We start from the raw sequence: 22,352 nt of genomic DNA, 5'->3' as shown, positions 1-22,352 counted from the left end.
TTAAAAGTAGAGTTATCATCATATGATCCAGCAATAGGATCATTCCTAGGAATATATAGGTAGGTAAATATTCACGAGGATGGAAAACATGTTTGCAGAAAAACACTGTACACAATGTTCCTAGGAATATATAGGTAGGTAAATATTCATGAGGATGGAAAACATGTTTGCAGAAAAACACTGTACACAATGTTCATAGCAACATTATTCAAAATAGACAAAAAGTGAAAACAACCCAAGTGTCTACCAACCAATGAATTGATAAACAAAACGTGGTATTATTCTTAAAATGAAATATAATTCAGCAGTAAAAAGGAATGAAATATCAACACATACTACTGTATGGATGAACCTCGAAAACACTATGCTAAGTGAAAAAAGCCAGTCACAAAAGACCACATACTGTATGATTCCATTGATAAGAAATAGGCAAATCTACAGAAACAGAGAAATTAATGGTTGCACAGGGCTGGAGAAAGGTAGAGTGAAAGAATGAGGACTAACTGCTAATGGTATGGGATTCTTTTTTGGGGTGATGAAGTTTCTGGAATCAGACATTGTACAACTTCACTAAAAACCACTGAACTATATATTTTAGAAGGGTAAATTTTATGGTATATGAATTATATCTCAATAAAAAAATTAGATTGTGGTGATGGTTGTATGATCCTGTGAATTTGCTAGAAAATACTGAAAGGTACACTTAAAATGAGTGAAATGTATGGTTTGTGAATCACATCTCAATAAAGCTATAAAAAAACGACATAAAGGGGTTGATGTGAAGCAAGAACAGTTTCTTATGGTCCTTCTTCTGTGCCCCCATCTCACCCTGAGACTACAAATATATTTTTACTCTTAAATATTCTGATTTTCCCCCTCTAAAATATAATTACAAATAAAAACCAGTGTTCTAGCAGTTTATGGTCTCACCATAAAGACAAAGTATCTCAGTCCAAGGAAACTAGCCATTTCTGCATATTCCCCTCTAAAACTCCAATCTACCTCTTTGGGAATTAATACAACTGCCTTTCCCACTTTCTCTATGAATTTTGCTCTAGGCCTACTTTAATTACAGAGACTAGAGAGAAATATACTTTACTTTTGGAAGTAAAATAAAAAATCAAATGTACAAATATAAGATCTGGTTTCCCAAATAAAACTTATCTCTAGTCATCTCTTTGGTAGTTGAGATGGATGGAGATACAGAACAGTTAAAGAGAAACTTTCCTCTAGGGATGACCTAGATGGTATATACTTTTGGTCAGAGTTCTAAAGAGGTGGGAAGAACGTGAAAGATTGACTGGTTTTGTAGACCTCTGTATCTGCTTTTTGAGTGTGGTTTTATTCAGAACATTTCCGGTCATTTTTCACTTTTTCCATGAAAGCATTCCCAAGTGCCACTCCACTGTACGTGTCAAAATCATACCTGTACAGGTAATAACAATATCCACTTGCCGGATGACCTCATTTAATTTCACCAGTCGAAATCCATCCATACTGTAAAAATAAAGCATGATCAATTAACCTGATAATAGGCAATTGGGAACCTTTTGCTACAGAACCTCAAAAGCTATTACCAAGTTCCTTCAGTACCGACACTGTCACTTCTTGATATAGCTAGATTATTCTTAGCAGTGAAAAATTGAAACCATCTCCTTAGTTCATACAGGACAGAAATAAAGGGTTTTTTTTTTTGCATCACTGCAACTTAATTCTTCCTGAAAATAGAGAGCCAGGGGTTACCATGAGATTCCCAAACGGAGTTTCTAGAAAGTGCAATTTAGCCCCTGAATCTTACCCCATTGAAACTACTCTTCCCGAGATCATCAACAATCTTCTGGATACAAAAAAAAAAAAAACCGAAAAACGAAAAACAAAAACAGACTCTTACATAATTTAATTTCCTATATTAAACATTATTTACCTTCTTAAAACTATACTCCTTGGAGCCCATGACACTGTTCTCACCTGGTTTTCCTCCTACTTTTCTGATTGTTCCTTTTCAATCTTGATACTCAGTCTTTAAATGTTGGTACTCTGTAGAGTTCTGCCCTGACTCTCTTATTCTTTCAGAATTTATCCATATACCCTTCCCTTGGCTGCAAATGACTCTTCTTAGTGGCTGAACTGCACAAATATATCTTTAGTTTAGATCTCTCTGAAGCTTCAGAGCCTTGGATCAAATTATTATTGGATAGCTTCTCCTGGATGTCCCATAAGAATCTCAAATTTATTGGGTTTGAAAAAAACCTCATTGTCTTCTCTGTACTCCTAAAATCTATTTCCTCTTTTATATTTTCTATTTTGATCAACAGCATTACTGTTCACCCAACTGTATGAGCCAGATAAACTAGAATGTCCTAGCCTACTCCCTCTCCCTAATTGAAGTTGTCACCAAATCCAGTTTGTTTTCCTTAATTCTTTAAAATCTCTTGAATTGGTCCGCTCCTCTCTGTATGTGCTGGTCTTGTGTATGTTCAGGTCTTATTACCTCTTGCCTGGATTCCTACAGTAGCCCCTGGCCCGATCTCATCATCTCTAGGTTTATGTCTCTCTAATTTACTTTGCAGAGTAATTTCCCTACATGCAATTTAGATCATGTCACTTCCTTGCTTAAAATACTTCAGTGAGATTGCCTGTTCTCAGGATAAGACCTAAATATTTATAGAGATATATGATTATATCCACATAATGATTCCTACCTTAGATATTACCATTCCCCCAAATTTATCCTCTCTGCCAGCTACATTAAAGTATTTGCATCTTCTTAAATGTGCCATGCTCTCTCCTTCCTCAGGGACTACCCTCCTTGTGACATGTTCCTTATACCTGGAAATTACTTCCAAACTAAGAAATGACTTACACAAGTTTCAGGACTCAGCTCTATTGACATCTCTTCCTGCCCTACGTCTTTGCTCTTTAGTTAGATATTTCTCCTTTGGCTCCTACAGAAGCATGTACCGTTTACCCCCATCATAGCACTTATTCCACTCACAGTGGGACCTTGCCTCATTCATATATTCATCTTATTCATCCTAAGCACAGAGCACAGTACCTGTTACACAGTAAGTGATCAGTTCATGTCTATAAGTTAATTTGAATCAGTGTCTCAATCAGTATTAAAACATGTTAATGAACCCTGACTCAGAGAAAGCCAACAACTCTATTGGAGAAATTTGTGGTTTATGGCTGGATGTGTGAGGAGTAGAAAGCAGGAAAAAATGGGTATAGCAAAATCTTTATGCCTTACTCTATCCTGGGTACCTTCCTCTGGAGGGTTAATGGTAAAGAATGGGGTGGGTTATGGAGGCTACAGACACCGGAGCTCTGCAATAGTTTTCAGGAACAGTGGTATTTCCATACTGCTGAGGATGGCAAGAGGCAATATTAATAATATCTACCATTTAGTGAGCATTTATGTGACAACAGTTCTATACTTCATAGAATTATATATTTATTATATAATGTATAATCATATGTAATACATATGTAATTATTTTACCGAAGTTTTGCAACTCTTTGAGGTAGGCATCATTAGCCACATTTTATGGATGAGACAGGAACTATTTTTTAACCTTTCATTTCGAAATAATTTCAAACTTAAGAATTACAAAAATAGTACAAACTCCCCTATACCCTTCACTCAGAGACAGCAGATTTTATTTGGATTTGCCTGATGTTTCCTCCTGATAAGATTCAGGTTATACATTTAGGGGGAGAATATCACAGAAGTGTTCTTTTCAGTGCATCACATCAGAGAGGATCTGATGCCAACTTATTTCTTTTTTGATCATTGTTTTCAAAGGGAGAAGGGTTGGGGTGCCTCGATGGCTCAGCTGGTGGAGCATGCAACTCTTGATCTTGGGGTCGTGAGCTCAAGCCTCATGCTGGGTATAGAGCTTACTTTAAAAAAAAAGGAGGATTATATATGGAGAAGGTAAGGAGCTACTTGTTCTTTGGCTCAAGTCATCCCCTCTTATTATTTCCACAAGAATTAAAAATTTTAGCTTCTCTGATAGTCTCTGCTTTCTCGGAGCAGAGCTACTTGATCTTTGAAAGAGGGGAACTTACAGTTAATAGCAGCATCTCTCAGGATCTGGGCCCCTCTAAGATAAAATTTGGCATTAACCAGGCCATTCTTTGGCAGCAGTTACAAGATCCCAATAGATGGTGGCATAGAGGAAAAAGCAAGTCTCCTTTTGCACGCTTACCAGGCTTGAAGAGCACAGATGGGGTCGATCTCAGTTACATACACAATAGAGCCCATGGCTTTTAGAGCAGCACAGCACCCCTTCCCCACCTTAAGAGGGGAAAAAGTACACATAATAAGGAAAGTCAGTGAGAAAACAACATCTCAAAGCTTCTGGTAAACTGTACCCCATTTTCCGCCCCCAAAAGGAATTTCACTGAATAGATTCATGCTTGGGGAAAAACAAGAAAAAAACAAATAAATGAATGCAGTTCATAAACAAACTCCTAGCCCCTGTTTAGCACATGCATGTACATAAGAACACCCACACTGACGATTTATAATCAAAACACAAGCTAAGAGAACATCACAAACAGTGCACTGGAATAAGTCAGAAAATCAACTTGAGAAAAAATGGCAAAAATGCAAAGGGAAAAAGAAAGATTGTACTTTAACCAGAGGGCCTCTAAAGTTACTTTTTTCCCATCTAGAGTGGTGGGTGAATGTATTCTCACATCCATTAAATAAAAGAATCTGGTATATTTCACCAAAGTCACCTTTTATACACCCATTAAGTGAAAGGTTATGCTTTACCTCTCCATAGCCACAGACCACCACCTGCTTTCCACCAAACATCATGTCTGTTGTCCTTTTAAGTCTAGGGGAAGAAAAACCATTAAATCAGAAAAATCTTCTCCCGTTTCTCCTTTAAGATTAGATTGGGTCCCTTTGTTTTTATGTTTGTTTGTTTGTTCCATTCTGAAAGAAAGCCTGGTTTCTATGCCATCTAATGACTAGAAAGAAAGGTTGAATATATGTACTTCCTAACTCTATGCTATCCGATCAATTCCAGCTATAGGAGAGGGTTTTTTTTCTTTTTTCCTCTTGTCTTGGGAGTGGTGCGGAAGGGAAGAAGCTGTAGACTGTAAAGTACTCTTAAACAAAAAGCAATATACATTTATTATATAATTTTTGGAAATAAAAGATAGAAGAAAATAAAACCATTTTTTATTAAAGATTTTATTTATTTATTTGAGAGAGAGAGAGAATGAGAGATAGAGAGCACAAGAGGGAAGAGGGTCAGAGGGAGAAGCAGACTCCCTGCTGAGCAGAGAGCCCGACGCGGGACTCGATCCCGGGACTCCAGGATCATGACCTGAGCCGAAGGCAGTCGCTCAACCAACTGAGCCACCCACGCGCCCAATAAGAACATTTTTTATTTAGGAGACAAAGCTCTAGCTTAGTGGAAACATTATTCTAGCTTACTGAATGAGACAGAAAAATAGAAGATAACCCTGATAAATGAGCGCTACATTTAGCAGCGTCAAAAGGGCCAACAGGTCCCTCATTAATTCCACACAGAGGGTAATGGGCAGCTGGAGGGAGAAGAGCTCAGAAATGCACCAATACTGACTGCATGAGAGAGTGAGCTTTCTGGGGCTGATTCTTTCTCAGACATGCTCTACTTTTTTGTCTCTGATTCTCTATGAAGCTAAAATAAATGTCCTTATTGTTTTTTTTTTTTCAAAGGCTTTCATCATTTTACTTTATTTTATTTTTTTAATTTTTTATTGTTATGTTAATCACCATACATTACATCATTAGTTTTTGTGTCCTTATTGTTTTTAGAGTCTCTTGGAAGAACTTGTAGGAGTAGGTTCTGGTTTCTCTTTGGTTTCAGCCAGTGTCCCTTCTCTAGGAATCCCTTACAAGGCAGAAGAAAGTTTTCAACTAAAACTAGCCTATTCTGAGATAGACAGTTCCTACAAGTATTTGTGACTTTTTTTTTTTTTTACGATTTTATTTATTTATTTATTCAAGAGAGACAGAGTGTGTGTGAGAGAGAGATCATGAGCAGGGGGCAGAGGGAGAGGGAGAAGCAGACTCCCCACTGAGCAGGAGCCCAATGTGAGGACTCGATTCCAAGACCCTGGGATCCTGACCTGAGCCGAAGGCAGATGCTTAACCGCCTGAGCCACTCAGGCACCCATGTGACTCTTTCTATTCACTTATCTGTTTACCTCTCCTGTTGAAAACAGTCTATAAAAGAGGAATCTTGTCTTTTTAATGATTTGACAACTCCTAAATGGGAACTAGTACAACTCCATGAGCCCCAGTGAAACTCAATAAGTATCAAATCTTATTCAGCCATTAAAAAGAATGGAATCTTGCCATTTTCAACGACATGGATGGAGCTGAAGAGCACAATGCTAAGTGAAATAAGCCAGTCGGGAAAAAACAAATACCATATGATCTCACTCATATGTGGAATTTAAGAAACAAAACAAATGAGCACAGGAAAAAAAGAGAGAGAGAGAGGGAGGGAGAGAGAGATGTCTAGAAACAGACTTTCTTTCTTTTCTAAAGAAACAGACTTGTAACTGCAAAGAACAAATTGATACGTTACCAGAGGGAAGGTGGGTGGGAGGATGGGTGAAATAAATGATAAGACTTAAGGAGTGCACTTGTGATGAACACCAAGTGATGTATGGAATTGCTGAATCACTATATTGGGCACCTGAAACTAATGTAACAGTGTATGTTAACATAAATAAATAAATAAATAAACAAACAAATAAATAAATAAATTTTAAAAAATATATCAATTAAGTGCAGAGGCATTTCTTGTTGAGTGAAGACAGTAAGTCTGGCTGGGCTACTATCATACTCAAAAGTCATGGTTTAGGAGAATGGTCCTGGAATGGTTATCACAGAAAAGAAAATCAATAGATTTTATTTATGAGCTTCCTTTGCTTTACTCTTGAGCTTTTCTGCCTCTCTTCCCCAAGGGATATCAGGTGCAAAGCTATTCATCAAAGCTATTCACGTAACCTATAACACTTTCATGTAGCCAAAACAAGACACAGTCTATAAACAGACTGATGGATTGAGAATTCATTTAAATGTCCAATCTATCTGATAATACTATTGACTCTATAGAAATAATAATTACCAACAAATTGAATTTGCATTGAATATTTGCCCCTCTCCAAAAAAGATTTTAAAGCAAAAAGCTTCCCCTAAGATCGAATTCAATCCAGAACTTAGTGTTCAGGGTTCTAGAAAGAAGGGCAAGGGAACTAATAATGTTGAACACCAGGTTCTTACCTTATCTCATTTAATCCTCCCACTAACTCTATGATGTAGGTCTTATTGTCACCATTTTAGAGATGAGGGAATAGGTGCAGAGAGGTTAAACAACTATTCCAAGACCTAAATGATAGAGCCAACAATCAAACCAAGCCAGGCCTTCTGGCTCTAACGCCTGTGGTGCAAACTGCCTAGGGTCCAGACTGCTTAGTAATGTGGCCCACAGGCCCTTTTGTAGCTTTTCCATTAAACTAAACATGGTGGAAACCATTTGGCTTGGCAATATTCTAAACCAACCTAATGGTTTGACATAGGGAATTACTGAGTCTTCTGAACAAGGATGAAGGAATATCTGGACGCAAGTGTAGAAACAGAAACTGGGCATTAGAAGAACATAGCATTTGGTATATACCTAAGTAGATTTTGTCAGACTTGTAGTCATTACAGATTTAAAAAACTACAAATGCCTCTGGGATTGGCTCTTTGCTCACCACAACTTTCCAGATGGCCAGAGAATTATATGCTGGTTGGAATTTAAAATCTGGTAACATGACCTAGAATAGGAACACCAGGAAACCTTTTCCCAAATCATCAAAGATTCTTAGCTGTTTATGACTTACTTTAGTTACTGACTTGCAGGCCTGATAGGGTCACAAAGTAAAAACTTTGCCAGCAATAGATAGAGGCTAGTCTGATTTTTTTTTTTTAAGTAAAATAGATGTGCTTGTCATAGGGATAGCAACAGTAGATCTGGGTTATAAAATATTGAGTATGATGGTAGTGATAGATCAAGAGGTGCTACATGAATCATTTCCAGAAATAACCAAAGCCAAAAAACTCAGAACCTCAATTCAACAACTCAAGTTAATTCCAAAGATAATAAAACATTACCCATCTAGAATTGATTCACGGCAACAGTAGAGGTTGTCAAATTTCTGTTTGGTGACCGAGTCATTGACGTTCATGGCTGGAACACACAGCTTCCCAGCCTTGGATAGCTGGTACAGCCTGAGGATGAGGGAAATCAAGAAGAACACAAAACAATGAGATACTGCAATCTACTGTCAGTTTCATAACAAATTACAGAAATATGTTCATTGGGTAGACATGAGAGCATGAGACACACTAATTTCATCTCATTAAGTATATATAGAGAAATAAAGGCTACCTTTCTGAAGTCTGTATCCAGTTTAGAAATGAAAATCTTAGTTACAAGGCATGTGGGGAAAATCTTTGACCCACCTCTAAATTTTAAGGATTAAAATGTAAAATTTTATTTTTTTATTATTTTTTTAAAAAAGATTTTATTTATTTGACAGAGAGATAGAGAGAGCACAAGTAGGCAGAGCGGCAGGCAGAGGGAGAGGGAGAAGCAGGCTCCCCACTGAGCAGGGAGCCCGATGCGGGACTCGATCCCAGGACCCTGGGATCATGACCTGAGCCGAAGGCAGACGCTTAACCAACTGAGCCACCCAGGCGCCCTAAAATGTGAAGTTTTAAATTGTTTATTGATTTTATTCCCCTTTTAAATTATACAAAGAGTAACTTTAAGTACTATTTTAATCCCACTACTCTAATGCAACCATTTTAACTTTCAAATAGCCTCAATTTTATAATCTCAATACATATACATCCTATAAATATGTATATCTACATACAGGAGTTTCATTTTAAGTTGAATTAACTAAAAAATTAGAACCAGGTGTTTTATTCAAAATTCATCCCTTTCTAAGAGTCTGAAGGTATGGTATATTCAGAAAAGATCACAATATATTGAAGCAGTGATGGTAGCTTATTCAGAATTTACTTCCCTAATGAGGAATTCTTAATCTCAGGAAACAAACTGAGGGATGCTGGAGTGAGGGTGGGGTGGGAGGGATGGGGTAGCTGGGTGATAGACATTGGGGAGGGTATGTGCTATGGTGAGTGCTGTGAATTGTGCAAGACTGTTGAATCACAGATCTGTACCTCTGAAACAAATAATGCAATATATGTTAAGAAAAAAAAAGAGGAAGAAGATAGCTGGAGGGGAAGAATGAAGGGGGGTAAATCGGAGGGGGAGACGAACCATGAAGAGATGATGGACTCTGAAAAACAAACTGAGGGTTCTAGAGGGGAGGGGGGTGGGGGGATGGGTTAGCCTGGTGATGGGTATTAAAGAGGGCACGTTCTGCATGGAGCACTGGGTGTTATGCACAAACAATGAATCATGGAACACTACATCAAAAACTAATGATGTAATGTATGGTGATTAACATAGCAATAAAAAATTTAAAGGAAAAAAAAAAGAATTTACTTCCCTAAAACTTCCATTTCATACTTTCAGTTCTTGATGAGTGAATAACAGTAAACAGAAATTATTTCAATTTTACCGAGGGAATTACTACTCATTTGAGAAACAGAACCCTAAATCCTTGTTCTCTAAGTAAAAATGTAAGCTCTATGAGGACCCAAGTTTTTGTCTCTTTTGCCCACTGCTAGATCCCTAGCACAGATCCTAGAAGTTCCTGGATTACTGTAGAAGTTAAATAAATATCTATGGAATGAACGAATTCATCTAAAAAGGACAAGCAGTCATTTCATTACAACAACTAGAAAACACGAGGACCACACTTGTTCCCTTACCTGTCCCCCACTCCCAATTTTAGGTTTGTTATTTGCATTGTTTTTTTAAAAAAAAAAAAGTGTGCAGACTCAGATCTCATCACCTCATAGCATGTTCCCATTTTTAACACACTGTATCCTCTAGGTATGTGATTATCAGAATATATATCTAGGCTGCATAAAACCAAGTATGCCCATGTCAAATCTTACCTATGGACTCCAGTAACACTCTCCTCTACTATGCCCTTGATTTTCTTGAACATATTAGGATACTTCTTATAAATCCAGTGAGTAAGATCCCCTCCATCATCCAATATCTGCAATAATAAGCATCAATAATACCATTTATTTTACTGAAGGCTCAGGGCTTCCAGGTTGCTCTGGGTCTTTTAGCCCAATTTCTAACTGCCAATTTACAGATATTTCAAATTTCCCATAGTTATGCAAAGTTACTTAAAGCCAATATAATGGCCAGTCATTACACTGAAGTAAAAGACAATGAGGGGTGAAAAGCCAAATTGTAATTCTCGCAGCCAAATGACCTTCCCACATAACACATCTACTATATCAAAACACACAGCAACAAAATGAGGATTTTCTTCTGAACTAATAGCTTAAGTGGTTATCTAGACAACTAGTTCTCGAATGCACTGTAGATATTCAGAAAGGCTGACCTCGATATTAGCGTATTTCTACCAGTTATATTCAGGACTTCAAATATATTCAGTCAAGGCTTAGTTTAAATAAAGCAAGATAATTAGTCTCCCTCCCAGAACAATGGGTTATAAAACTGTATTTGTTAATCCTTCACTTCCCCCAAAGCATAGGCACTCTCCTACCCAAAATATCAGGCAGCACTGAAGGGTTTTGCCTAGCGAAACCTCACACTCTCGATAAACCACATTAAAAATAACTAGGGAACTGTGCAGCATGTAGGTGTGCAAGCATGCCTCTGAACAGCTCATCACTATTTCAGGTTGGGATTAAAGATAAACACAATACTGTGCCCACTGGAGCTTTCATCAGCGGAGGAAAGTTTCTGAATTATAAATAAGCTAAAGAAAGACGAGCTTAGAATGCTCTTGGGCACTAGGCTGTGGCATTTCAGCCCTTCACTTAGCTGTCAGAAATGCTTAGCAGGACTTTCCAAATTATTATACCTGGGAAGTCCCTACAGAACTGAGTTGCTCCCTACTGGCATGCACCCATTTTGCAGTCTCATAAAATATCAACTCTACTACAAGTGCCCAAAATGCCATCCTGTGACCCCTGGGTACACAAAATCCCCCACCTCATGTCTACCACCTAATCTCTTTTTTTTGCTTCTACTCGTGCTCTTGATCTCTTTTCTCTGACTCAACTGAAGTTTATTTGAGAGCAGGGATCCAAGGCAAGACTCTCATTAAAATACATTTGCTCCATTCTATAGGTTAATGCTCCATTTTCTCCCAGTAGAAACCCTTAGAACAGATGCCCTGAGAAATGAAGAGGCTTCTCAGAGTTTCTCTCTCCCTTTCTATATGTATGGAATCCCTCATAGAGTTCTGCCTTGCAGCCTCTGATCCCTAGCCACACAAAAAAATCCGAGATGAAAAAGCCTGAGCAATTGGAAACTCTGGTCTTAAGTCCGTATCCTTGTCTGCTTTTCTCTTTTAGCAGAGGTAACTCATACAGGCAGGTAGTTGCTATCCCTAATATTTATTTAATGAATGTGACCCATAATTCTCACCACCATGTTATTCCATTACAGAAATTCTTGCCACCAGGGAATCTACCTGAGGTTGGAAAGCAAATAAAAGTACTAGATTTTGCCAGGATCCCAGGAGGAATGAGCTCTCTTTTCTGGGCTGACAATGGTTTTTATCCTTGTCTTATTTTCTTCATCAGCTTTCCCAGCAGTTTGTGCTGGCCCCATAGTCTGTAAATGCTCTCTGGTTGCAATCCCATGTCCTCCCCATGTTCTCGACTCTAAAACGAATGTTTTATTCCCGGTAGAAACCCCCTGGCATATCTCCTTTAGGTCTGTCAGTCATACTTCTTCCAGTTACTGTTAAACTCTGGGAATGAGCTGACTCATCTCACAGCTGACTCCTCCCTCCCTTTCAGAGTATTAACCCAGCTTCCTCAAACCAGCACGAGGTACAATGTAACCTGCATCACAGAATCCAGAAAGAGGCTGTTTCTCTCTTTGTGTACCAAATGAGGCCTACTCTGCAATTTTTAGCAGAAGCAATAGTTGGACTAGAGCTTCAAGGATTCTTTTTTCAGTTGATTCCTAATTTCTCGTCTCCTTCATATGCAAAATATTTGTGAAATAGGAGTGCTTCATACTTTGTGCAGCTTTTTGCTTCTCTGCAAATCTAATGTGCTATCCGCCTTCAAGAACTTGATCTTTTAAAAAATGAAACAAAAATAAAATGAAGCAAAATTAAAAACCCAAAACTTTTTGCCTGGGCATCTTCCTTAAAGTGGAGAATAAAGAGAAGAAATTTGAACTTGGAATCTCCTCAGGTTTACTATAAATTTAGCATGTGATTCTAGAGAAAAGCTAAGTACCACAGGAGCTGTGTGTGTATGTGTGTTTGTGTGTGCATTTTCATTACTGTTATTGGAGGGGGGAAGCGGGTAGGGGATGGTAACTCATTAACCTTGCTTTTGAACCAGCCATGTGTGAACCCTGAGCAGTATTTTAATCCTGCTGATGAACATAAATGTTTCTTAAGATCAGCACCAATTAATTTTAGTACTTTGAGGCTAAGTTCAATATTCTTAGGGTACCCTAAACATAAGCAACCAGTTCTGCTGGAAGCCCAGATACATCAGATAGAAAAGGAAGCATTTTCCTTCCTTCCTGTTGGGACACCCTCTCCCAGGCCCTAGCCCCCGACTCCGTCCCCGCCAGACTCCTCCAGAATTGTGCTAGCAGAAATCTAACCTACCATGTTTGGCTGCCAGCCCTCCACATTCACACATCTATCAATGCACCACCAAAAGTCATCTTCTGACTCTCCTTTCCAGGCAAAAACAGGGAATCCTGAGAAAAGGGAACAAAGAGAAACCATTAAAGCCTGAAAGAAGGGCTGCCCCTAAATTTTCACAAGATACTGGTTTTCCCCAATTCCAATTCTCTCTACTCCTTGGATTGGCTTTCTTCACTGATTAACACTGTCTTCAGCCCCTTCGTCCACTTCTTTGTCTTTGTTGGTCATTTTGCTCTTGATATATCAAAAAGGACAAACAAAAGGGACAAGAGTATGATGGGTGCTACAAATAGGACTAAAGGGAAAAAAAGAAGAAATCAGAAATGAGGACTTCTTGATGCAGTCAAACTGGAAGTCTCACCATTTCCCAACTACACTTTGATCTTTCTTGCATCTGTACTTTGGTCATCCCACCTTCTTCATCAGGAGAACTCTCACACTCTGCTCCATCGGTTAAAATGTTGTCATCGGCCAGTTAGGTTTTATGTTCCTAACGAAGCCTGATTAACTGCAAGTGATCTCTCATGGAATCTGAACTTTTATAAGCTGCTTGCTGGTGCATTATATGTAGATTCATGATCTGTTGTGGCATTTATCACATATGCCCTTGTATTATCATTATTTATATATGTGTCTTTTCTCCTCGATCACAATACAAGATTCTTAGGGCAAAGATATGGTCTCATTTGTTCTTATATCTCTTAAAGTAGGCCATTAAACATTTGTTGGGAAAAAAAAGAATGTATATGTACAATTCACTGGGCTATATATTTAATATTTGTGCCCTTTTATATACATATTTTATACATTAATAAAAATTTTGTAATGAATATAAATGAAAAGCAAATGAAATACTACAGTGCTAGCAAAAGGAGAGACATACAGGCACCACAGAGCTTTCCCAGCATTTCTTAAGAGCTCTGAAGCAAAAAGCATTTGGTACCCTGCTCTGTACTGTGCTGCCATAGAGGGAAGGCAAGAAACTGGCAAAGTCTAAATTTCTCTCTTTCTTTTGTCCTTCCTGTGTCAGTAGCCATTGTGATCAAATGTTAATCTGCCAGGTCAAGTCCTTTTTACTGCTGAAGCAGAAACACCAAACATTAAATCAGGACAAACTGCTGAAAAACCAGCAGGACCACAAAACTATGCCTGAAGCACTTTCTTTTCTAATCCGTATTACCTTGGACAACAAGCAGTGTTCACTGGTGCTCTAATATTAGCAAGTCAAGGCAAAGCATTAACTAATAAGGGAATATTACACATAAGAAGATATTTGCCACCTGTAAAACAGAGTTACCTACATCATATTTAACAAGAGAAGCACAGAGGAGAGCTAACACACAAGAATAGGGATCCATTCCCCCAAGACAGCTCCTTTAATGTCAATCTTTCTTAAAGATTTATATTGAATCCCTGGGACGTTTTGGAGACTTACTTTAGCCAAAGACACAGAAGACAAACCAAAGACCTTACCACTTTCTGCAAGGGCAGCAGCCACTTCATTGAGAGTGGAATAGATGTTGCAGGCTGCCCATCGGCACTGTGCCCCCAGAGCACCCAGAGTTTCCATAAGCACCTGCATTAAAGAGAAAAGCAGGAGATGAACAAGGCTAGCCAAACAATTGGTCGAAGAAATTAAGTTTATATATTTGACAACAAGAAAGTATATCGGGGGACGCCTGGGTGGCTCAGTCGATTAAGCATCTGCCTTCAGCTCAGGTCATGATCCCAGGGTCCTGGGATCCAGTCCCGCATCAGGCTCCCCGCTCAGCGGGGAGTCTGCTTCTCCCTCTGCCTGCCGCTCCCTCTGCTTGTGTGCTCTCTCTCTCTCCCCCTGACAAATAAATAAATAAAATCTTTAAAAAAAAAAAGAAAGTATATCAGGAATAACTGAGGTTAATGACTTTCAAATGGTGCTCTACAGAAATTCTTCAGTATTTTGAGTAGCAGGCAATGGTAGGGGTAGGCATGGGGGAAGGCTCCAGCTGAGCTCTGTTTTTTCTACCTATTTTATATATTTGGGCTTCCTTATAAGAGTTAATTAAGCCAAGGATTTTAGACCCAAAACATTTTTTAAAAACCCCCAATTTACAGTTTTGCTTCTTTTGAAGATGTAGAAAGCTGCAAGAGAAGCTCCTACCCTAACAACAAAAGCCAGATAATCTACAAAGCCATAACTTTTCTTGAGCCCATCAAAGAGCTGAGGTTGTAAAGCAACCAAGTGAACTGAACTCCAAAGTGACAAATCCCTTTTAAGGAGCGAGGGAACACAGTTTCACCTCTGACAGAGCATGGGAGGAAGATGTGGGTGCCACACATGAGGATAAGAAAAAATGAGCTAGAATTTCAACGAACTAGTAAAGGCTGAGTATTGGAAAGTATGTCAGCTTGGAATTTCTGACAGCCCTAGGCACAAGGAGATTTCAGACTCACATGCAAGCTCTTTTCCAGGGGCTTCTACCCTGTGCTCACAAGAAAGACTGGGGGAAAGGACCTGGTCAGCTGTGCTCCAAGACAGGCATGAAACCTGGGCATTTTGCCACACTCTTCTCTCATAGGAAGCAAAAGCCTCAAGCTGTAGGAAGAGGAGCAGAAATTATGCCTGCCACCAGGGACCAAGCAAAGATCCACTGCTTCTGGGGAAGAGTGGAAGCAAAAACTCCCTGCTCCTTGGACAGAAGCAGGAAACCCCCCTGGGCCCAGGACCCTGCACTGATAGAAAGTACCAGCACACATCAGAGATACTGCAGGTTCGGTTCCAGACCACGACAATAAAGTGAATATCGCAATAAAGCAAGTCAAATGAATGCTTTGGTTTCCTAGTACATATAAAAGTCATGTTTCCACTATACTGTAGTCTATTAAGTATGCCATAGCACAATGTCTAAAAAAACAATGTACATGCTTTAATTTAAAAAGTACTTTGTTGCTAAAAAATGCTGTCACCTGAGCTTTCAGCAGGTCATAATCACTGATCTACAGATCACCATAACAAATAATAATTGTGAGAATTACCAAAATGTGACAGAGATATGAAGCAAGCAAATGCTGTTAGAAAAATGGTGCTGATTGACTTGCTTGATGCTTGGTTACCACAAACCTTCCTTTTGTAAAAAAAAAGAAAAAATGCAATTATCTGTAAAGTTCAATAAAACAAGGTATGACTGACAAAGATCTGTTACCTCTCCGGGAGAGGCAGGAAAATATCATCTGCACAAGACCTATCACAGACACAAGGCAAAGTTGACTGGTACAGCAAGAAGAGGCAAGAACAATGAAGAAGGCCTAGCCTCAGAGAGACCTACCTAAGACTGAGGCTGGACCAGGAGGGCCAAGAACCCCACTTGCCCTCACCATGAGCCTAGCTCTAGGAAACAAAGAGCAGCAGCCTAGTGCAGCAGGTGGGGCATGCATTTGAAAAGCGAAACGACACCCCCTTCCCCCCGACCCCCGTGGCAAGCATGTGTAGAAGCAACTGAAAGCTGAGAGTAAAGCCAGAACACTGAGGAGAGCCTTCTGGTAACCTCAAATCACAATGTAATAGCTGCCTGCTACTGGAGGGATTTGAAGCCTATGGTGCAGGGCAACAGAATTGAAATCCAGCTCAATTTATGACAATAACGGAAACTAACAAATTACCATTCATAATAAAATTTTAAGACACACAAAAAGGTGGAATAAACCACCCCCTCCCCACACTGTTGTCAAGAAATAAAGTATTCAAGAGAACAAGACTCTAAGACAAACTAGATGCTTGATTAGACAGGAACTTTAAATTAGTTACAATTAAAAGGTTTACATTAGGGGTCTAGTGAAAAGATGGACAACACCCATGAACAGATAGATAATTTTAGCAGAAAGATGGAAACAATAAAAACAAGTCAAATAGAAATGTCAGAAAAATTTTTCAAAAGTATTAGAGATTATGAATTCTTTCATCAGATTCATCATCAGACTGGGCATATCTGAGGATAGAATCAGTGAACTTGAAGATAGATCAATAAAAATTACCAAATTGAAATACAGAAAGAAAAAAGAGTGAGAATCAAAATCAGAACAGAGCATCCAAGATCTATGGGACATTATCAAATCTAACATACATGTAATTGGAGTCCTTGAAGGAGGAGGAGAGAAGAAGGCATAAGAAACATATGAAGAGTTAGCAGGCAATTATTTTCCAAAATAAGAAATTAAAGAGGACCCAGGAACAATGATAGTCCAATAGCAAAGAACACAGCAGTGTCCAGATCCATTAAAAGGAACCAGGCTCCTTGGAGAAAGGGCTGATTCCAGGGTTAGAGCAGAGAATGTACAAGATAAGCTTAGATAATCATATACCAGAACCAAGGAAGTGCTCAAAGAATGAAAAGGATATGTCAAAAGGAAGTCATAGAAGCAAGATGGAAGGGGGTCCCTCAGGACAAGTTTGGAATAATTTGAGCATCATGATAAATAGTGATAGTAATGGATTATAATCCATTAAATAAAATAGGAAACAATGATTCATAAAAATAAAAGTAAATAAATGAATAAATTTGAAAGCTTGATGAAGAATAGGATATTTACATAGTTTCATATTACTACCTCACGAAATACTTTTTAATTACAAAGCAGGAAAATAACTTCTACAGTGAAAAAGTCTAGCAGACACTACCTCAAGCAAAGGATCAAAATGAACATCATTTTGACAAATGATAAATCAAATCTAAATCAACATGCCAACTGATAGGATTCAATGAAAAAAATGCAGCATCATTTCTTACCAAAAACGCATGGCCTGAATTTAATAATGAGGAAGCATCAGGAAAAGCGGAATTGAGCACATTCTACAGAATTAATCTATAATTTTCAAAAGTGTCAAGATCATGAAAGTCAAAGAAAGACTGATGAACTGTTCCAGACTAAAGGAGACTAAAAGGGGATGACAATTAATGGGAGACATGAAGTCTGAGGATTAGATGGTAATATAAGTCAATGTTAATTTCCTGATTTTGAACAGCTGTACTGGTTGAATGAGTGAATGTTCTTGTTTGTAGAAAATATGCACTGAAGTTTTTGTGGGTGAAGGAGCATCAAGTTGGCAACTTACTCTCAAATGGCGAAGAAAAAAGTGATTGGTACTATACTTGCAACTTATCTATAAATCCGTGTTTATTTCAAATTTTAAAAATATTATTTTTTTAATTTTAATTGTTTTTTAAAGATTTTATTTACTTGAGAGAGAGAGAGAGTATACGGGAGAGGGGGAGAGAGAAGGAGGCTCCCCGCTGAGCAGGGAGCCCAACTGGGGCTCAATCCCAGGACCCTGGGATCATGACCTAAGCTGAAGGCAGACACTTAACAACTGAGCCACCCAGGTGCCCCTAAAAATCATTTAAAAAAATTTATTCCACCGATTTGATCCTTACTTTTTTTTTTTTCAGATTTTTATTTATTTGGCAGAGAGCAGGAGAGAGAGTGAGAAAAAGCACAAGCAGGGGGAGCAGCAGAGGAAGAGGGAGAAGCAGACTCCCTGCTGAGCAGGGAGCCCAACATGGGGCTCGATTCCAGGACCCTGGGGATCATGACTTGAGCCAAAGGCAGACACTTAACTGACTGAGCCACCCAGGTACCCCCAGAACCTTTTTTTTTTTTTTTAAGATTTTATTTATTTATTTGACAGAGACACAGCGAGAGAGGGAACACAAGCAGGGGGAGTGGGAAAGGGAGAGGCAGACTTCCCGCAGAGCAGGGAGCCCGATGTGGGGCTCGATCCCAGGACCCTAGGATCATGACCCGAGCCGAAGGCAGACGCTTAACGACTGCGCCACCCAGGCGCCCAGTAGTTAACTCTTGGGTACTTGTACTTTTCATGTTGTAAAACTTCTATTTTCTAATATTTCTATGCTAAATAAAAATTCCAATTATGTTCTAATTAAAAAAAAAAACAACTTGCAAACAACTCCACTAATTTAGGCTAACCCCCTAAAGTAATTTGTCCAAGGCCACATAGTAAGTTAATAGCAGAACTACTCAGATGTCTTAATATCCAGTCCGTACTACCTTTCAATACTTGATCCCATTTTTTCTCCTCTCATTTTATTTTTCACCTCAAAGAATTTCTGAATTCCTATAGCTAGGATTCTTGAATTTGTCAAACAAAAGAGGGATACTGAGACTTACCTACAGAGCAATATAAATTAACTAGAAGAGAAAGGTGATTGGGCCCAAGAATACAACAACTGTTCAAAGATTTCTAAGCCAAGACTGCTGGCTGTTAGGGCTCAAGCAGGAGTGAAGGCAGGCAGGTAGGAGTGGAAGGAGGACAGAGCTTAGAAGCTGGTTTAACCTGACTTTCAATCATCACTGTTTAGAGAGAGTAACAAAGGAATCTGGTTATTAGAAGGAACTATGGAAACACGCCTAAAAAATATAAATAGATCCAAGTCAATTAGAAACATGGATGGGAAACCATTAACTATGATAGCTGCTTCTGGAACATGGGATTATAGGAGACTGCCTTTTATGCTAATGATTGGGTAATGATTGAGTATTATAAAATGAATATGAACCACTTCTGTAATCAGAAAAAGAAAATCAAGATTAAAAACAAAGCAAGACTGCGGCGCGAAGAACCATGAGCAGCAAAGTCTCCTGCGACACCCTGTACGAGGCAGTGCGGGAAGTCCTGCACGGGAACCAGCGCAAGCGCCGGAAGTTTTTGGAGACGGTGGAGCTGCAGATCAGTCTGAAGAACTATGACCGTCAGAAGGACAAACGCTTCTCGGGCACCGTCAGGCTTAAGTCCACTCCCTGCCCCAAGTTCTCCGTATGTGTTTTGGGGGATCAGCAGCACTGTGATGAGGCCAAGGCAGTGGATATTCCCCACATGGACATTGAGGCACTGAAGAAACTCAACAAGAATAAGAAATTAGTTAAGAAGTTGGCCAAGAAGTATGATGCCTTTTTGGCCTCAGAATCTCTGATCAAGCAGATTCCACAAATCCTGGGCCCAGGCCTGAATAAGGCTGGCAAGTTCCCTTCCTTGCTGACCCACAATGAAAACATGGTGGCCAAAGTGGATGAAGTGAAGTCCACTATCAAATTCCAGATGAAGAAGGTGCTGTGTCTGGCAGTGGCTGTTGGCCATGTGAAGATGACAGATGACGAGCTTGTGTACAACATCCACTTAGCAGTCAATTTCCTGGTGTCTTTGCTCAAGAAGAATTGGCAGAACATCCGGGCTTTATACATCAAGAGCACCATGGGCAAGCCCCAGCGCCTGTACTAAGGCACAGTTCAATAAATCCTAGTGCTACCCTTAAAAAACAAAACAAAACAAAACAAAACAAAGCAAAATTCCTTTGTAATTATTTTTTTAAAGGAAAAAGAAAAAACGTGGGGGAGGAAACAACAAAATAATATTAAAATTGGTAAACTAATTTTGATTACTCCCTTCAAGAGAAAATGAAAGGGAACTTGAAAGGTGGTAATGTTTGGTGAGCCAGGGGGTAAAAAAGAAACTAGATACAATTTAGCAACATGAGACAGTACAGAAGCACTTACTATTTTAAGCCACCACACTTAAGTCGCATGTCCCTGACTGGGGAAGCCCAAAAAAGATTCCAAGAGAGTTTCTGCCTCGGTCCATTAGTCTGTAGCTCCAAAAAGAGACAGCTTTTCAATTTATTATATTAATTTTGGGCAGTCGAGGTATTTTTTTCCCTTAGAGAACACGTAATCCGGAAGTCTCATGGTAAAGATGGTAACAGTAGCTGTCTGGGTCTTAAGGGCTCTCTGCTGTACTTAGTCAGGAATGCGGCCATATAAATAAGTGTTATGCTTCAGGAGATAATCTTCTGAAAGTTGATCTAACCATACAGATGACCTGAGTCTTATAAATCACACAAAAGATTTCAGACCAATTCTCAATACATCAATTTCCTGTAGTGGTCTCATAATGGTTGTCAATTCAATATCTCTTACATCTTTGATGATGGCTCTAAGTCAGTGGTTCTCAACAGAGGAGCTCTGGAAAACTGCGGGGGCATTTTTGGTTGTCACAGTAATTGGGAGGGGAATGCTCTTGGCATTTAGTGATCAGGACCAAAGGTTTTGACATTTTGAAAGTACGAGACAGTCTCTTACAACAAAAACCACGCCACATTTAATACAGTTTTCAAATGTTCAAATGTTCACATGTGTGAGAAACCTTTTAAAATGATCTAAGTTTAGAACCTTATTCTACTTTACATGTTAACAAAAAATATTTTTGTAGTTTTAATACAAAATAATAGTAACTTTTCCAGGAATGCAACGTGTGTAAATTAACAGAAAACACATACTCTTTGCTGTTTAGAAATTTAAAAAGTTGTTTATAGTTTATTGTAATATGATTCAGAAAATCATATAATTTGGCAATTCCACTCTGATGCTCTAGAACCAATAACACATTTCTATCTACATTTGTGGCATTCTCATTCAACTAATGTTATGAGGAAGTACAAATACCTGAGTATTTCACTATGCTTATGCCCAAGCATTTACATATTGAAACACACATTATTTCATTACAGATCGAGTCCCGCAGCGGGCTCCCTGCTCAGCAGGGAGTCTGCTTCTCCCTCTGACCCTACCCCCCTCTCATGCTCTCTCTCTCTACCTCATTCTCTCTCTCAAATAAATAAATAAAAAATCTTTAAAAAAAAATATGTACCGAGGTATGTTACATTTGAATTTCATTCTAAGATAATATGGGGCATTGCAAAAATATTTTTTATAAAAAGGAGACACTGAATCTGATAGGGGTGAGAATCACTATTCTCAATCAATCATGGTAACACCAGTCCTCTCAGCAGGACTGGTGGGCCATGGGCATGTGACCCAGTTCAACAACACATGATGGAATATCCTGGAGGACTTCTGGGAAAGGTTTTCTTGCTCTTGGGGGAGAGGAAGAAATGATCCTTACTTTTCACATCAATTTGTGATGGCTCAAAGAGCTGTAATCATCTTGCTATGAACCTGAGGATGAAGTAAGCAAGTGACAAGGCAGCTCCAAGAAAATCACAGACATATGAAATTAGAGCCCTGAGATCCCGCATCTGAAGTCCACCTTACCTATGGACTCCTAGCTGTGTAATATAATAAATCCCTTTATGTATGAGCCAGGTTGGATCAGGTTTTCTCTCACTTGCAGCTGAAAGCAGCCGAAGAGAGCTGCCTTATAGAAATGACACTGGAAGGGAAGATAAGGGGAAGGCTGTGCAGCACAGAGAAAGCATAAACTTGGGACTCAGATATATTGAAGTTCAAATCTGGATTCTATGACTTTACTAGCTATATAACCTTGGACAAACTACTTAAACACTTGGAGCCTCAGCTTCCTCATTTGTAAAATAGAAACAGGAATACCTGCTTTACCTGGCCATTAGGAGGATTAATGAACTAACACTTGCTCTTAACCTGCTGCTTGGCAGGTAGCAAACACTCAATAGCTGGTGGCTATT

At 39.0% G+C, this 22,352-nt stretch overlaps 1 protein-coding gene and 1 pseudogene across 3 annotated transcripts in view; one reads left to right on the top strand and one right to left on the bottom strand.

The window, feature by feature from the left end:
* The window catches only part of AHCYL2 (adenosylhomocysteinase like 2), a 164,132-nt gene that overhangs the window by 14,034 nt on the left and 127,746 nt on the right, over positions 1 to 22,352 (bottom strand). For all 3 annotated transcript variants that reach the window (XM_028104859.2, XM_028104860.2, XM_028104862.2), the window contains exons 5-11: positions 14,338 to 14,440; positions 12,823 to 12,917; positions 10,094 to 10,200; positions 8,171 to 8,287; positions 4,784 to 4,847; positions 4,212 to 4,300; positions 1,427 to 1,497 (exon numbers count right to left, since the gene is read on the bottom strand). In XM_028104859.2, coding sequence (XP_027960660.2) covers positions 1,427 to 1,497; positions 4,212 to 4,300; positions 4,784 to 4,847; positions 8,171 to 8,287; positions 10,094 to 10,200; positions 12,823 to 12,917; positions 14,338 to 14,440 — 646 coding nt within the window. The remainder of the gene's footprint in view (positions 1 to 1,426; positions 1,498 to 4,211; positions 4,301 to 4,783; positions 4,848 to 8,170; positions 8,288 to 10,093; positions 10,201 to 12,822; positions 12,918 to 14,337; positions 14,441 to 22,352) is intronic.
* Positions 19,472 to 20,160, top strand: LOC114210586 (large ribosomal subunit protein uL1 pseudogene; annotated as a pseudogene).

This window comes from Eumetopias jubatus, unplaced genomic scaffold (assembly GCF_037043125.1).
Source record: "Eumetopias jubatus isolate StellerSeaLion01/CBP00866 unplaced genomic scaffold, mEumJub1_p1.0 scaffold_14, whole genome shotgun sequence".
NCBI classification, from domain to species: Eukaryota; Metazoa; Chordata; class Mammalia; order Carnivora; family Otariidae; genus Eumetopias; species Eumetopias jubatus.
The sequence above is the reverse complement of the archived record's forward strand: the minus strand, read 5'-3'. Positions and strand labels throughout refer to the sequence as shown.